This window comes from Andrographis paniculata, unplaced genomic scaffold, assembly GCF_009805555.1.
Source record: "Andrographis paniculata isolate CXL003 unplaced genomic scaffold, ASM980555v1 Contig61END, whole genome shotgun sequence".
Lineage (NCBI taxonomy): Eukaryota > Viridiplantae > Streptophyta > Magnoliopsida > Lamiales > Acanthaceae > Andrographis > Andrographis paniculata.
The window spans coordinates 1,948,374-1,967,658 of NW_026137597.1; the positions used below are offsets into that span (position 1 = coordinate 1,948,374).

Sequence of the window (19,285 nt, forward strand, 5' to 3'; positions counted from 1 at the left end):
AATTTGGTACACCGGCCCGTCACATTTTCACTCACCAATTAATCGGTTGCATAAATAACCGATTATCCAACAATCCCCTACATTAGTGGAAATGCCCACAAAGGACAGAAGCTCAGCTCAATCCTTGTGAGACATTGACACATGAGGATAGGTAACTTTTGGTTTTGAACCTTCCATAGTCAACATTACAGAGTGTACTGATGGCTCAGTTGACGTGATGCATTGAACTGTTCCACCTCACTTAGTCAATAATATTGATGTGTTGCTATCTCAGTCTCAACTTTGTTCTTACGTTTTGATCCATTTCGGCCATGGATCTCGTCTTTGGATTCATAAGTGTTTCGTTTGAAGCGGCCCACACTTCACACTTATATAGATAATCATATCTCAAGGTATCTAACTCACACCTTTAGGATCATTAAAAGTCATTGATTCAACCTCACCACTTTTGCACATTATAACACTCATTGCTTTTCAAGAAATTGTAATTGAGTGTTCGTGCCGGACTCTCACAGCTTAGTTTTCCCATTGAACCAAGGCTTGGGATTTCCAAGTGATTTTTTTGGGTTACCACTGTAATTGTCTCTATCTTGTGGATTTCAAACCTATTATCTTTAGCAGTTTATATATTTGATCTCTCTGCAATCCTTTGGTTAGCGGATCTGCTAGGTTTTATATTGATTTTACATATTCAATAGTCAAAACCCTGTTGTTGATCAAATGTCTTACAGTATTATGTCTACGTCGGATATGTCGGGATTTACCGTTGTAAATTCCATTCTTAGCCCTTACTATTGCAACTTGGCTATCACAGTGAATCATTACATGAGGTATTGGTTTAGTCCAGTATGGAATATCATCCATGAAGTTCCTCAGCAATTCGGCTTCTTCGCCAGCTTTGTCCAAGGTGATGAACTACGATTCCATTGTGGACCATGCAATGCACGTTTGTTTTGTGGATTTCCACGAAACCGCTCATCCTCCAATCGTAAATACATATCCACTTATAGACAGTGAGTCTTTTGCATCGGATATCCAATTGGCATCACAGTACCCTTTGAGTACTGGTGGATATTTCGCGTAGTGTATGCCAAAATTCAGAGTAAATTTAAGATAACTTAATACTCTTACTAGTGTTTTCCAGTGTTCATGACTGGGGTTGCTAGTGTATCGACTCAGCTTGTTTACAGGGCAAGCCAGGTCAAGCCTTGTACAATTTTTTAAGTACATTAGGCTTCCAATAATTTTGCCATAGTCTTATTGAGTTACGGGGTCTCCTATATTCTTGCTCAAGTGTACGTTGAGGTCCATTGGGGTTTTCACTAGAATGTTATCGTAGGCATTGAATTTTCTCAGTATTTTTTCCACATAATGGGACTGAGTCAAAACAATACCTTCATCTTGTCTTAGAATCTTCATTCCAAGGATGACGTCGGCTAGCCCCAAATCTTTCATGTCGAAGTTACGACTCAACATGCATTTGACCTCATTGATCAGACTGACCTCTTTAGCCATGATCAATAGGTCGTCTACATATAGACAAATTATGATAAAACCGGAAGGTGTGTCTTTGATGTAGACACACTTGTCACACTCGTTTATTTTAAAACCATTTGATAACATGACATTATCAAATCTTAAGTGCCATTGTAAAGGTGCTTGTTTCAGTCCGTACAAAGACTTTATCAGTTTGCACACCTTTTTCTCTTGGCCAGGAACGACATATCTTTCTGGTTGTTCCATATATGCATTTTCTTCTAATTCACTATTTAGAAAATCAATCTTCACATCCATTTGGTGAATCTCAAGATTGTTCAAAGACGCAATCGAAAGAAACACTCGAATGGATGTTATCCTAGTTACTCGTGAATATGTGTCGAAGAAGCCAAACCCTTTGGTTTATTTGTAGCCTTTTACTATGAGACAAGCTTGGTATTTATCAATAGGCCCATCCGCCTTGAGTTTCCTTTTCAATACCCATTTGCACCCTAATGGTTTACAGCCTTTGGGTAGATCAGATAACACCCAAGTATTGTTTTGTATTATTAAGTCTATTTCACTGTTTATTGCTTCCTTCCAGAATAGAGCATCAGGACTTGATAGTGCTTCTTTGATCATTGTTGGATCATTGTCCAACATATACGTAATAAAATCTAGACCAAAGGTTTTCTCGACCCTTGTCATTTTGCTATGCCTAGGTTCTGAAACCTCTTGATCAGGGCTACCAGCCGTTTGTCTCTTTACGCCTCGTAGTTCTTCATCTACAAGTTTTGGGTTGGATTGTATCCTTTCCTTACAAGGATAGACATTTTCAAAGAATATGACATTCCTTTATTCTATCGTAGTTCATTCGGTCACCCCAGGGATTTTCGATTTGTGAACTATGAAACGATAAGAACTACTATTTAGTGCGTATTCAATAAATGTGCAATCTACAATTTTTGGATCGATAACGACTTGCTTTGGAGGCGGAACTTCCACTTTTGCTAGGCACACCCACACCTTGAGGTATTTGTATGTGGGTTTCTTACCTTTCCATAGTTCGTAAGGGGTAACATCCTTACCCTTAAGTGGAATCTTGTTCAGGATATAATTTGCAGTCAATACCGTCTCCCTCCAAAAGTTTTGGGGAAGTCCTCAACTTATCAATAAGGCATTCATCATTTCCGTAAGTGTTCAATTTTTGCATTTTGCAACATCGTTCGATTGAGCTGAATATGGATCCGTTGTTTGATGAATTATGCCACTTTTGTTACATAATTCTTCAAACGGGGCCACATATTTGCCACATCTATCTTGATTTTACAGTCAAGTTGATTTCTGCTTCAGTTTTAAAGTTCTTGAAGGCATCGATTGCTTCGTTCTTTTCCCCTAATAGGTTAATATAGCAATACTTTGTGCAGTCATCGGTAAAGGTGATGAAATATTTATTTCCACCTCTATTTTGCACACATTTTAAATCACATACATCGGTGTGAATTAACTCTAATGGCTTAGTCTTCCTTTCAACATACGAGAAGGGTAATTTTGCCATTTTGGCCTCCACGCAAACTTCACATTTGCTTTGAGCGTTCACCTCTTTTGTATCATATTTACTAATTTTTTTATAGCATTTAGGTTTACATGACCTAATCTACAATGCGATAAATCATAACATTCGATCAAGTACGAAGAAGAAGCCACATTTTTATTATCAGTAGGTGGTGCTCGGCGTATGACCATTACATTCAATTTGAACAACCCATTTGTAAGATAACCCCTAGTAGGAACATCTCATTTTTCGATAATATAAATTTATCTACTACAAAGCAAGTTTAAAACCATGCCTAACTAGCAGCGATCCTGAGACAAGATTTTTCCGAATGTCTGGCACATGCAGGACATCCTTCACTGTTAGTTCTTTGCCAAAGGTCATCTTCAGCACCACGTTCCCTACACCTTGGACCTCAAAAGTTGCGTGATTTCCCATGTGCAGCTTCCTCCCTTCGGTCTCTTTGTAGGTCGAGAAGTTTGTTTTGTCGGAGCAAACATGGCAGGTTACTCCGGTGTCAATATACCAAGCTCTCGGACTTTCCACATTATTTGTTTCTCACACAACAGCGACAAGGTCGTCACTATTGAGGTCAGGATCAGTCTGGTGGCTCGTCTCAACCAGTTGGAAACTCGGCTTCTTCTTTTTCGGTGTCTTGCAGTCCTTAACCTGGTGTCCTGTTTTACCACAGTTAAAACAGTTACCTATAAGTTTGAACTTTTTGGCTTTGCCCTTGTCCGTTTGAGTTGGGCGTACATGTTTTTTTAAGGATCTCCAACTAAGTTGGCTTTAGCAATATATCTGCTTTGAGCCTTGTGTTGCTTTCTGTTGTCCTCCATTATCCGGATTTGTACAATTAGATCTTCAAGCCCCACTTGCTTTAGCTATTGCTTCAACCCGTGCTTAAAGTTGTTCCAACTCGGGGGCAATTTCTCGATTATCACACTCGTGATGAACTTTTCTGGTAGTGGCATCTCATCGTCGATAACAGAGTGAACAATATGTCGAAATTCTTCCACTTGTTCGACGACAGACTTGCTATCTACCATTTTATAGGCCATAAACCAAGCCACAACAAACATTTTAGATCCGAAATTCTTAGACTTATATTTTTTCTCAAGGGCATCCCACAACTCTTTCGCACTCTTTATTTTATAATATACATTATAAACAGAGTTAGAGAGACTATCTAATATTGTATTTCTTGTCATGTAGTCTCCATGTGCCGATGATACATAATTCGCATGCGTCTGCTGGTCTGCACTGGGCTCTAGGGTAATTGGGCTATTGTGTAACACGAACGTGATAAACTCAATTGCAATCAGGTAGAAGAGCATCTTCTCTTGCCATCTCTTAAAATCCACTCTAGTGAATTATTGTGGAACTTGTACATGGGGCATCATCCGTGAGCCAAGCTCAGGACCAACAGTTTGGGCCGTGGAGGTAGCAGAAGGTGTGGCCACAAACCCAGGAAAGCCCCCACATCCCCCTTGGGCAAATTCAAAAAACATAGGGCTACCCATAAAAGGAATTGGCCCAACTAGAGGAGTAACAACCTTGACTGCGGCTCCGGCGGTAGCTCCGGAGACTCCGGTGACTCCTCCAGCGGTGGCTCCAGCAACTCATACAGCGGTGGTTCCGGCGGCAACTTCGGTAGGGGTTGACTTCTCGCAAAGTAGTATCTAATTTTTTATTGTTAGTTTAAATGGGTATTGCGAGAATAAAATCTATCATGAAACCGAGTTGTTGATGAATCGTCTTTCCTTAGAGAGTTTTTATTTATAAGAGAAGAAGTTCTGAGCGGCCATCTTCAAATCATAAAGGTAGCTTACAGTGTTCTTTCCACACAATTTTATTTGATAAATTTTGATAAAAATTATTTTCATTGGAAAATATTGTAAACTATAAATAATACTATATGTAAGGTCTATTCCACATAACACAAATGTTAAAATTTAATTGAATGAAACAAAAGGAACCGGAGAAAATAGAAGAGAAGATTTGATCCGAGCAAAGAAGGTGCCGGCAAAATAATAAGTTCACTTGTGTATCGATTTATTTATTTAACTTAACAAGCACCCATATCCATCCATAATAAATACAACAGCAGACCACTGGAATAAAAAGTTATACATGCATAAAAAACATCTCACACACTCGACACCATCAGCCAATCCTGACCGTCCATGGGTTTGGCAGCGTGACCGTTGGATGGACAATTGTCCCGAATGGCAGTGAGCTCGTAAGGTGAGACGTCAGTAGCCAACCACTGTTCTACCTCAAACTGCTCCGAGATGCACTGCTGGTGGACTCCTGCACTAGTCACCTCCACGTAATTGCAATACCACCCGTGACCCGAACCTGTTCCGTCGGAGGTTAGGTTCATCTTGCAAACGGGGTCCGACAGACACGGACCCCGTCCGCTAAAAATGTCTAGATTACCCCTCTCAAAGTAGTTGTAACCCGGACCCATTAACCCGCCCCATGTCTCCAGATTGGGGATTCGGAGGCCGTAGCCGTACTGATCATATAGTGTAAGGCTGATGATAGAGTCGGTGCCACCTTTGATAATTGAACTCGTCCTAATATACAATGTATACACACAATCTGGATCATCCTGTTTGGATAATTGTACTTGACATTAAAAATATATTTATATTTAAATAATTTACTTCACAAATATCATCGTATTTATATTATAAGAGACTAATAAACATATTTTTGTCTTTTTCGTTTAATTTATATTATGTATTAATATAATAATTAATATTTAAAGATCAACATAAAAAAAATCAATACAAAAAGTCTTTTTCATATTCTTATAATTTGTTTCTTTACACCAATTTTCCCAAATTTAAATATGTGTTTCTTGAAAAAAAATATACTCCCTTCGTCCCAATACAATAGTCTTATTTATCATATTTGTCCGTCTCAAAACAATAGTCTCATTTCCATAAATAACCATATCACCATAAAACTATCCCTACTTTTTTATTATTATTACACAATTGTCACTACTTTTAACACTAATATACTCGCAAGAGCAAAAAATTCATTTATCCATACTTTTTACCAATCACCAATATAATATCAATATTTCTTAAATCCCGTGTCCAACACAATAAGACTATACTTTTGAGACGAATTGAGTATTTTTTTTTCTCTCACAAAACATTTGATAAAACATTATTTTAATATCAAATTAAAACTAATTTTTCTCAAACTTAACCAAAAAGAAACACACGAGAACAAACTGACAATACACACCCATGACTCTTTGATCAGAGTTGTATTTTTGGGATTTTAAACAAAAACGAAAATAATTATAAAAAAAATAAAAAATAAAAAAAAAAAAAAAAAAAAACAGAAAAATTCGTATTAATAAAGAATATTTCCATCTAATGAATAAATCTCATTACCAGATTATTAACTTTTGTAAATAAGAAAATTTTAATTTTTACTTTAAAAAAAAACTGCTACTACTCTAAATTACAAATTATCCATTACTTTCACATGTTTTTTCATAAAAAAATAAAAAATAAAAAATTTAAAAAATGCTTTTTCATTGTTTTAAATTAAAGTTAACATTATTTAATTGAGACAGTTGCTAGTAAAAAATATATTATTTTTTTTATAAAATATAATTTCAAAGCACTATTTAAAAAAAACTTTAATCAATATTTAATTTTAAATCAATTTCTAATAACAAACAAATAAATTATACTACATAAATAAATAAATAGTACTCAAATGATTATTTAATCAAAAGAGACCAAGCCTAAAACGGCCTTGGATTTCCAACTAACCAATGAAAAAATAGAAAAAGCATTTAAGATATTCTTCTTTATCGATCAATCTCGAAGGCCAAACACAAAAGAGGAGGTTTCCACCAAATTGAAACTCACTGACTTCATCGATAAATTACGCAAACACAAAAACAGAAGATCGAATCTAAGTAGGCTTTATGAAACTAACAGAAGAAGTATGTAAATACATACACGCGCAGACGCAGCTGTTAATATCAAAATAGAAAGAGTGCGAAAGCAAAAATGAATAATAATAACTAGAAAGTAAAACAGAATATGGAAATCGAAGACAGAGAATCATACCGAAGTGGAGAAGGAGAAGGAGAGGGCGAAAGAGAGGAGGAAGAGGAAGAAGAGTGAGTTGACTCCCATGGCCGCTTTCATATGCTCCGTTGTAGAATTGGACTGAGAAACTACTGGAAACCCCAATCTCAACCCCATCCCCAAATTAATAGGAAAGCAACTTGAGAAATTGATTGGGTTTTTTTCTGATATTTTCGTGCAGTGATAAATGCGACCCTGAATTACAATTCACAGTATTCAATTTAAATTAATATTATGTAATATATGTCGGTGAATGATTGATACAAATAAATGGTAAAACACGTTTATTTTGCTTCATTTATATATATATATATATATAGAAATACTTACAGGTGTGTTCGGTTTAATCATTTATTATTTTTAATAAAAAATTGTATTCTATTCAAAATTGAAAAAATAATTTTTTTATTTTTAAAAATTATTATGTGATACAACTGCCAATAATCTAATTATAAAAAATAAAAATACAAAAAAAATTAAAGCGGTAATTTTCAACTAATTTCTAAAAAAATTGAATGTGATGGAAGACATGTTGCTTCATACTGGGAGTCAATTAATGTGATTGGTTGTAGACGATAATTGTCTTATGTGGCATTCCCAATAGATTATGAGTGGTTGAAGTAGATGATTTTTTGATTGGTTTGTGTTTGAAGTTAATTTTAAAATAGTTCATTAATTTGTCTCTTGAATGAACTGAATTTAGAGCAGAAATTGACGTGATATTCGACCTATATTGTCTTTCTTGGGCCCTATCTATCGGATGACCCGATATTTGGTTGTTTTCTAGGGCCAAATTTTTTGTGTTAACAATTTGTCCTATCATTTTAAGTTTCGACAATCAATTTTTAGGCGGCAACTTCGTTAACAAAAATGACGTTTTGATGGGATGGTGACTATTGAAATAGTTCAGCATGTATTCTAAGTCTAAGCCGTCATGATTGTAACCATCATTTGTCTTCTATAAATTCTTAGTTCTCTTCCCTGATAATTCCATTTTTATGTTTTGAAATTTGAAACTTTGAATCTCGAGAGTTTGTTTAGTTTCTAAATTTTTTTTTTTTGATCTTTTGAAATAAAATTCACTTGATATGACTCCGCTTTGTTTCGCCTTTCGACAGATCTGAGCCGGTCCCAAACTTTGTGTTGTCAAAGAAACTGACTCTTGTAGTCCATCCGATTACACCTTGATGGAGGAAGCGCCTAGTGTTAAGGCCATGTTTAATGAGAGTCAAGGTATGATCATCAACACTTTTAATTTTGATGTTGAATGCCTTTACAACAACATAAATGCTACCCGAAGATATGGACTATTTGGTAGTAATGCGTATTCTAACATTTTGAAGAACAATGGAAGCGTTAGGGATAGACAAGGCAATTCTATTTTTAACTTTTTCTTTCCATATCAAAGAGGATATTTTGATTGCTATTGCTGCCTTATGAGATTCTACAAATAATATTTTTTATGTTGTCCACCAGACCAAACGACCCTACATTTGTTGGATGCAGGGGTGATTTCAAACCTCCCGATTGTAAGGGAAGATCTAGCCGTAGGGTTGTTATTATCGGGAGAGCCACTGAGGGATGATCCAGGCAACAACTTGCGCAACAAAGTTAACTCCTGAAACAAGTATGTGGGCCCTCGTTAGGGATCGAGGACAGATGAAGTATCAAACGTAGAATACGTAGCCTTCTTACTATTCTAGTTAAACCGGTACGTGTATGTCCCTTGAACAAATGCATTTTTTTTACCCACTTAGATACAGTCATTCATATAGGTTTAGGTAGATACGGTTCTCTGGACACTCTCTTTGTGACCAACTTACATGAGGGTCTTTCAAAAATTGGTGCAAAACCTATTAATTAATCCAACTTAGGTGCAGTTTCTTCGATTCCCTTCTGGTTCTTAGAATTATGGATTTATTTGAATTTTCCAGATCCTTTTTATGCCCATATTTATGTAAACCTCACCAAGTTGCTAGGTCTCATGCATTGCTCATTGCTTCGATAAGAAACATAATTGACCTGTGAAAGCCATTATTCGGGCGATCATAGGGTTTTTAGGCCGGATCATGGTTTTTCTATTTATAGAATTTTGGGTACTTATTTGGCCCTTATAACTTGTTTGGAAACAAGTTCTTTTAGGTGGACAAAGGGAGGGTGGCCCTTCTCCGAAGAAAGTAAAAGTGAAAGATGGAGCCGAAAAATCTACAAAATATGCTTTGGTCTTTCAATATTCAGTTTAAGAATCTTCCTGCAAAGTTCCAACACTTCCTTAACTTAAATTATTCTTAAGCCAGTTACAACTATAGCTCGCTCTGATTAAGGTACATATCTATATGCTTCTATATATATTTATTCTATCTAAACTATTGATACCATCGTTTATGGTATTTCACTTTTCAACTGATGAAGATGATAATAATATTCCCCTGACTCAACTTTTGAAGAGACCATGGTTTAAAGATAGGTCATGACTATCTAATACAAAATATTCTTTTATTTATCATATTTTGATTCTGAGTTTGGTTGTATGTAGCCATCTTGAGTGATTCGGCCTGATGTAGCTGGGAGGGAACCAAACCAACAAGCATCTCAACATTCCAACAAGTAAGATCTATTTGGCATACATTTTTATGACCAACAAAGGACTATTTTACTAATAGTTGTTCATGTCGGGATGTTGTTGCAACTTCTATTGCATCATCTACTGAGCATCCGATGATTGTTTGGAATGAAGAATGGAAATACCAATTTCGAGGTGAGATGATTATCTCCTCATGAAGTAATTTTGTCTACCTCAGCTACTCCAACATCCTCCCAAAGACAAGTTGTGGAAGAAAGTGACCAACAAGAAGAAGGTCCAAGGGTGATAAGTGAACTTTATCACTTAAGCTAGTATCGACATTTGTTTTTTACTAATCTCGGAACCATATGTTGTAGAGATCGGACATATAACCATTTTTCCGATGAGGGTCAATATAATTATTCATGCAGATGATAGAACTGCTATTGATCATGGTGTTAAACCTTTTGAGGATTCGGTTCAATGAAAGGCCAAACTTTTGACTAAGGCTCAAGATGCCTCATCGTATCAATCTCAATTATGGGGCAAGTAAGTCTTTGTTCAACTAACATTCTAGAGAGGTATTTGGTGCTGGCCCAATAGTCTAAATTACAAAGATATCTATATTCCCCACGACAATTGGCATGGTGTTTTACAACTTTTCTTGGGTCACAACATCCTGTCGGTGGCCATGCCAATGATCTAGTACAAATCCTCATTTCATGTTGAAGTTCTTGCAACGAGGTCAAAAATTCCTTCATAAGACAACTCACTTAATGAAGAAGGTTTTTGATAGTTATGACTCATCAAAGGATATTCTCAGCCGCCTCTCTGATTTAGACACTACAAAAAAAATATTAATTTTGTAACAAAATTTTTTCGTTATTAAATCCACTTTTTCCGTTACTAATGATATTGGAGACAGAATTAGGGATGGAAATACATTAGCTACGTAAACTTTAAGAACGGAATTCCGTTACAAATATACTATTTTTTTGTAGTGAGATCATCATCATATTGATATGATTGAACATCATATGCAGGCCGTTCTATCCAAGCTGAATTGGAATATTTTGTCTACTCATCAGAGTATGTCTTTTATCGAACTTTGTCTGAGCATTGAGTGAGAATGGCAATCGTTCAACTGCATGTGTGAATACAAAAAAATGAACTAGAAAAATTGCAAACCAAATGTATCGCCCCAATCTTGAGATTTGTTAAACGAAAAGCTAGTTCGCCTTCTCGATCGGTGGTGTGCAGATCTGACTGATTCATATGTGGATGCTCCCTTAAATCTAAATTTAGGTCGATTGAACCCTTAATTGGGTTCCAAAATTTTAGGCCTTCATTACCTAGGCCGGAAATAAGTCAATCTTATTATTCATTATCAACTAAAATGGTAAAGTAGTACCTTTTCAGGTTTTGTATTATATTCTCATGTATTAATTTTTAAAATAAACACCGTAACCAATTTCCGTGTAAATGGTGTGGCGGTCCTTCCAAATTTGAAGACCACCTATCTAATCAATCAATTTTCTTGTAAGTTGGTAAAATTTTTCTGATACCAGGTTTCAATATTTGGACTTTTTTGCCATAATGCTTGGTTCAATTTTGGGTCTCTCTGTTCATATTATCGATTGAAATCATATATGTAGTATCCAACTATTCCAAATATTGCAGCATGAAATTTTGATGAACTTTATCGGCTATCATCATTGGAGTCAAGGTTCGAGTTGTAGACCTGTAGGTACCTAAATTTCTACAAGTAAGACATGGCTGAAAGTAAGTTGAAAGGTGAAAACCCTATGGAAATATTTTTATTGTTTTTAAGAACCCATAAGACTTGTGGCAGTAGTAAATGTCATTTCTTTGGGTTGTCATTAATGATCTTCTTGTTGGTATTGATGATGGCCTTATTCGAGGCCTATGTTTTAATATTCGATATTTGTCTAGGAAATTAACAAACTTTACTCCAGTAAAAGCTAAACCCTAGTCTATGATCACTAAATTGGAAATCCCGAAACAATTAATAATGTGAGCTTCTATGAAGTCAATGTTTTCTTTCTATATAACATTTCTTAATGAGACTGCAGCCCATTTAGTGAAGTAATCGGTCACTAGAACGATGAAACAGTGATGTTTGAATATATAGGAATTGCCCAGGCTTTGAAAGGCCGCAGTTTAGTTGATGCTTGAAGTATAATGCTGGGGAGATAGTTGAGCGGACCACATCTCTGGTATGCTTTACAACCCCTAGCATATTGAATATAATCATTTAATATATTTTTTCAATAATACCCCTGGCCTATGTATTGCTCATCTCATATTGAGGTCCACCCGGTGGGCACCGCAAATTCCTTCATGAACTTATTTCATGATATCCAATGCGTATTTTGGAAAAATATATTTTAACAAGACATCATCCAAAATTTGTTTTACAATTCATTGCCAACTAATTTGAATCTCAAAGCCTTTAACCGGACATTGATAGGAACCATTGAATTTGGTTTTTCAGATAAACTATAAATTTTTATACCAATCAGAAGAGTTGTCTGAATTTGTTTCCAATGTGCAAATCATTTTATTCTGATATGTTGCTAACCATTCCCACTTAAGGTTAGAAGTCTTTTGTGCAAGTACATTCGCCCACTATTTTTTTTTTATAAGGAATATGCTCGATAATTACCTCTACTATCTTTGACAACATGGAATATACTCTCTTCCCATATATCCTTGCAAGGATATTATAACGAATAATTACTAAAGCTTCTAGGCTAAATTCAAAGCCTCATATTCAGCTGAATTGTTATCATTGCCTTAAGCTATAATAACATTTTGTTCATTTCACCCTTTGAAAATAACTTCAACATCCGAACAAGTTTTCATATTTGATTCCCTAATATATATTTTTGCTTCAAAATGCTCTTGGCATGTGTATTTGGCTAAAACATCAACCACTAATTGACCTTTGATTGCTTTAATAGGTTTGGAGGACAACACAAAATGACTCAATTCAATAGTCCATTTCATTAATTTTTCTTGCATATTTGGTTTCTGAAGGATGAGTTTGACCATGCCGATTTTTTATATCATCTCTGTTTTCCCTTGGAAAAATTTAATGCTAGTTTAAATTTTTAAAAAATAACCAAAAATAAATTTTAAAAAATTCATGTGTATTAAATAATAAGATAGTTTAAATTAAATATAATTATATGATAAAAAATTCAAATTTTAAAAATTATAATTATTATATAATTGATAATTATTTATTTTTATTATATTAATATTATCTTTATCTTTATAACAATATAATTATATATAATAATTTTAATTATAAATATATTATTATATAATATATACAATTTTAGCCCTAAACATCCACTATCCACATTCCACGTGTTGCAAAGGTTTGTTTTTTGTTCTTTTTGTATTTTCTTATTTTTCGATTCTTTTTCTTTGTTCTTCTTTTTTCCTCCTCTTTCTTTACAGTCGCCCTCTGCCCATAATATTCCATAATCCACAGTCGCTAATCTACAGTCGATGCCGGCGTGCATGTTCAAAATAATAAAAAAAGAAAGAATTGCCGAATCGCCGGTTCAAGTCATAAACTGGCAGTTTGAACCGGTCATTCGCAATTTGACAAATATATAAACCGTAACAAGCGATTAAAAAACCGGTGAACCGGCGGTTCGGAACTGGATGAGCAAATTTAAACTGAATGTGTTATAAGTATATAAAATAAATTTGAAAGCATTTAAAAATATTTTAGAAGTACATTAAATTTTTAGTAGAGAAAATATAAAAGAAGGATTAATACTAAACTAAATAAGTTAACGAGGGAGTGCAGACTAATTGTTTTAAAATAGAGACTGAATTAAAATTAAATATCACTTGTAGGGAGTGCAGACCAATTATCCGAATAATAAATACTATATTAAGAAAAAAATTATATCAATTTGTATATATTTATATTTAACAATGATATTTTGATATCTTATCATAATAGAGACCGGTGGACCTGAAGGTGTCGGAGTTTGAACCCATGACCGGTCATCAATTCACTCTTCACACCACCAGGTCATTCTTTACGGGACTTAATATTAATATTATATATATAGTACAATTGTTTCAGTTACCATATTCAATAGAATATATAGCATATCTTTTAATAACACATTATATAATTATATATAACAAAATATATTATGATTTCAATACAATAGTAATTTTACTCAATCAACAAATATCTATAAAGAATATAGAAAATAAGTTGGTAGATTGATTTCGAAGATCATAATAATAAAATAAATAGATTGTTTTTAGATGAAAGAAGTATGTATTATACTACTTTCTCAGTCATCCAAATTAAATTTTATTTTCTTGTTTTTTATTGTTATTTAAATTTATTCATGTTTCCCTTTTTAGTAGAAAAATATCACTTTTTCTATTTTTTCTTTACTCCAAAGAAAAAAGTTTTTAATTTTATTCACTTTTCTTCACACTCATTCCATTAAATAAGTATAATTTTGTATGACAGAGAAAGTATATCTTTTATATATATATATATATGTGTGAAGTTTATGGTTCATATATTTCAAAAGTGTTATTGAAAAATTCAATGGACGGCCTACTAAGATATTGGGCGGGCAGATGAAGTAAATAAAATGAGGTTATTGGATAAAATAATACTACATCAAACAAGCACTTAAACATGAACGAAAATGCCACAAAAGAAATAATAAAAAAATGAATAAAAAAAAATATTTTAAAAATTGGAGAGCCGTATTTGATCTGTTTTCCATACTAACTCTGTAGCACATTTAATCAAAATAGACATTACATATATCACATCAGCGTATGATAATACAATATATAATACAATATATTATACAGACATATCATATAATTAAATATACCACAATATATTATTAATTTTTGCACGACATATATTTATAAAGCACAGTACAATATATTTAATTGTATAATACATGCTTCTATATAATATTGCACATATGTTGTATGTTTCGTAATCAAAGTGTTGATTCGCCATTGTTATGCATGTCTTTTTTTTTTTTTAATCATATTCCAAAATCCTCTTTAATTAAAATGCATAATAATATTCCCTCCGTCCCATATTTATATATTCATTTGTTTTTTGCACGGAGTTTTAAAAATATTAGTATTATATTGGGATAAAGTAGAAATAAAGGTAAAAAGACTAAATTAACCCTATTAGTATTGTATGATATAAAGGTAATGACATTTGTGTAATATATTGTAAATTGGAATGGTATTTGTAATGTTAGGTAGATGGTACAATTACTATAAAAAAAAAAAAAAAAAAAAAAGAAATGGATACTTTATTATGGGACTGACCAAAATGAAAAAATTAATAAACTGTTAAGGGATGGAGGAAGTATCTTTCTAGCATAGATTTTTGGCAAAATTACTTATGATTCATGTGTGGTTTGAAAATTTCGCACAATTTTTATTTATAGTTTAAAAATTGCATAAAACTTGTTTATATTTCAAAACATTGCAGATAAATTTTTTTTTAGGGATTTTATGTAATATCGTTTTTAAATATAAGAGAATTTCATTCAAGTTTCTTAGACACAAGAAATCTAGTGCAATTTTTAATCACAAATGAGTATGATTCTAGCTTTCCAAACCACAACTGATTTTAAGTAATTTTGTCTAATTATTTTTTTATCACACACCATAATTAATTGGGCCAACCATTTCTTTTGTATTTTTCTGGCCCAAACTGTCTCATCCTCCAGCCCAACCTCCACAAGTCCAATTATTGTGAAATTTGAGTTGTGTTTAGATAGAAATTTTTGGAGGTTTTTTAAAATTTAAAAATTTGAAAAAAAAAAAAGAAAAAAGGTAAAAAATTAATATTTGATTTTATGCTTTCTGAAGAAAAATGTATTTAAGGGTGTGTTTGTTTGGGGGTTTGGATTTTGAGTTGGAATTTGAATAATAAAAATTTTGAATTTGAATAGTTGTATGATGTGATATAAATAGGGTTTGATGTGATGTTTTGAATGTAAAATTAATTTTTAGTATAATATAAAAAATAAAAAATAGGTGTTTGATTTGATGTTTTTAGGGGAAAAAAATTGGATGAATAGTGGAAATCCACCAAAATCCTTCAAACAAACACACCCTTAATGTGATATTTTTTAAAAAATAAATAGTGCCAAACAGACTATGAAAAGACATTGATGTGAAAAATGTAAATATAATAATTTTGCTTATTGGAAATTGAAATAACTTTTTTTAAAAAAAAACAAATAGATTAATTATGGATTAATTAAAATAAGGAAATTAATAGAATGATTTCAGATTGGAGGCTCATTGGTTCATCGATTTTTTTTTTGGGATTGAAATTTTCACAGTAGGATTTATATGTGATGGGATTTATTATATTTAGGATTTGGAATCTCATATTATGTTTGGTTGGTAAAATGTGGTGGGATTTATATTTCGTGGATTTTAATTTTTTATATTCTAAATGACATAATTGTCCTCTTATGAATTTTATTTATTTTGACAAATTAAACCTCTAATTTATTATTAATATAAATTGAAAATATATCAATAATTTTATAGGATGGCAATAGATTCACGTAAACTCGAGACCCGACCGAGCCCGACCTATTTATTTGAAGTTGAGTCCAATTATTTAAATATTAAGCCTGGATCCGGATCATGATCAGGGTAATATAATAATAATATATCAACCATACATATCAAAAAATAATTTCGAATAATATAATTATATTAAAAATATTTTTTTAGTTTAACTTATTCATTATTTTATTATAATATTTTTCTAATAAAACACATAAATTTTAATATACATTGGATCTGGTACATGTGTAATTTTAAATTAAAATTTTAGAATTGTAAAAAAAATGGATTTTTCGAATCCATCAAGTCTTATCGGGTATGGTCTCGGTCAAATCTAGTATAATCGAATCCAATTTGAATCTCGGATTTAACAATATATATTTGGGATGAATATCAGTTCCGACTGAACCCGACTTATGGTCGTCCCTATAATTTTATAATTCAAATAAAAATTTATAATAAATAATAATTTAAACAATAAATTTATTAATTTATTTAAAAAATATTGTACAATAAAAAATAATATAAATTTAATTAAGTATATAATTCAAATAATAATTAATGTTAAAATTATTTAATTTTTTATATAAATATAATACTATTATTTTTTTTTATAAGAGAATATAAATGTAAAAATTAAAATTTCAAAAATAGGATTTAAAAGTAACAGGGGTATCCTCATTACAAAAAAAAAATCCCTTATTTGTAGGATTTTAGACCTTTTTTTCAAATCCCATTATTTTAAATTCCACCTTCTTTTTCTTAACCAAACATGGATTTCATAAGATTTTAAAATCCAAATCCTATGGAATATCATCAAATCCTTGAACCAAACAGCTCCTGAGAGTACTTTATTTGTGGCATTTATAATACTTTTAATATTACATTAAATAAAAATTTGTCATATTTTTATTATTTTGTATTTATACAATCATATTTAATTAATTACATTTTAAAATATATGTGTTTAATAGTTTCTATAATATATACTCCCTCTGTCTCATAAGTAAATATCAATTTGTTTTTTGTATGTAGTTTTGAAAATATTAATATTATATTGGGATATAGTAGAAATAAAGTAGAAATAATTAAAATATTATATTAGTACGTGTGATATAAAGGTAATAACATTTGTGTAATATATTGTAAGTTGTAAGGATATTTGTAATGTTAGGTAGACAGTACAGTTACTAAAAAATGAAATAAATACTTTGTTATGGGACGGACTAAAATGGAAAAATAGATATTTGTTATGGGACGGAGGAAGTATAATAAATAATACATATATTAAAACTATAATATAATATTAAATTAAAATACATACATCTAAAATCAATATTAATATATTTGTTAATTATTCGTGTAGTTCAACTCTATTTTTTTAGGTCGGTATTTTTTATAATTTTGTTAATTTTTTTTAAGTATATTGTTTAGTTTTATGTTTTCAAAGTTATATGTTTTTTTAAAAAAAAAAAAAAAAAATTCTTGTGTAATTCTATTTTTATTTTTTTATAAAAAAAAAGTGATATGTAATTTTATTAGTTAGAAATTGATGTTAATTTATTGGATTTGAAAATATTCTACTTGTATATTTTTCATAAATATTTATATATACTATATGATAATAATTATTGATAATATATATGGATTTAAATAAAATATGAATTTTTTTTTTTTGAATGGTAATATTAAAAAAGTTAAAATAATACCTATTCTCTCCCTCCGGGTTACTACTATGTTCTAGTATAGATACAAAAATTTATAAGAGATATGATTAGTGAATAATTCAAAAAATATTTTTGAAAGTAATGACAGTATAATAAAAATAATTATAAATTAAAATTAAGACAACTAATTAGTCTAATTAAAATTTTAAAAATAATTATAAATTCGAAAATTTAAAATAAAATTAAAATGTATAATTATTTTTCAAAATAGAAAAACAACATGGAATGTGCGACGTACTGAAATGACAATGTAGACACGATACGTGGGACAAAAGGAATATAAAAAAATATATAAGGAATACATTTTTTAGAGTCAATATTGAAATTTATGGTTAAAATAAAATTATTGTAGATCAATCCATTTTTACTGTAGTTGTATTTTTTTTTGGTACGTGTTGGAAATGGTCTTATGAGAGTAGATGTTACAATCAATTTTTTTTTTTTTTTTATACATCTAATTATCTTCTCATTTTTTTCCTATAATGAGACTTATGTCACTACTAAAAAAATACAATTATGCACATATATTACATTTTCTAAAAATTCATTACATTCGATAAAAATAATTTAATTAATTAATATTCAAAATATGAACTTTGAAATTTTAAAATTGTAAAATTATGAATAATTTATCTACATAAATATACCTCTAAGTGTATTTAAGAAAATCACGCTAATGTATATATTTTTCAATCTTATTTATATAGTTTTTTATAAGTTATTTTAAAGTTACTTCTCTAATTTATCATATTCAATTTCATAAAAATTGAGCAATAAAAACAATAATTTCTTCAATTAACTCTCTAATGAATTTGTCAAAACAAATGCAAGTTTATTTCAATCATTTATATTTTCAAATGCCATTAATCTGAAAAATTCAAATAATTTTAATATTTAAAAATTTACATAACATTGTCATAATTTATATAGATTAATATCTTAAAATTAAAATATAATATTATACGGTAAATAATATTTATATGTTATTAAAAAATAAAAAATGTAAAAATAAATAAATTATTATGGATTTTTATAAAATAATAACGGTAATTAGTTGAATAAAATATTACAACGGGTGTTAAATAAATAATTTGAATATTAATATACCCCATTCGTCCCATCCAAATGGTCATTTTGGGAGTTTTGTATCAAATTAAAAATAATAAAATTTTATTAATCAGTGAAAGTGTGTAAA

At 31.0% G+C, this 19,285-nt stretch overlaps 1 protein-coding gene across 1 annotated transcript; it reads right to left on the reverse strand.

The window, feature by feature from the left end:
- Positions 1 to 5,016: 5,016 nt before the first annotated feature.
- LOC127260233 (PLAT domain-containing protein 3-like) lies at positions 5,017 to 7,359 on the reverse strand. Its single transcript, XM_051287924.1, has 2 exons — positions 7,141 to 7,359; positions 5,017 to 5,648 (listed from the first exon to the last, which is right to left on the reverse strand). Exons 1-2 carry the CDS (start codon positions 7,276 to 7,278, stop codon positions 5,181 to 5,183), a joined length of 606 nt encoding a protein of 201 aa, XP_051143881.1. The 5' UTR covers positions 7,279 to 7,359; the 3' UTR covers positions 5,017 to 5,180.
- Positions 7,360 to 19,285: the final 11,926 nt, after the last annotated feature.

Coding starts and splice junctions, on each gene's coding strand:
- LOC127260233 (XM_051287924.1), bottom strand. CDS start 7,278: ATGGGGTTGAGATTGGGGTTTCCAGTAGTTTCTCAGTCCAATTCTACA. Junction 5,649..7,140: donor CCTTCTCCTTCTCCACTTCG/GTATGATTCTCT, acceptor TTATCCAAACAG/GATGATCCAGATTGTGTGTA.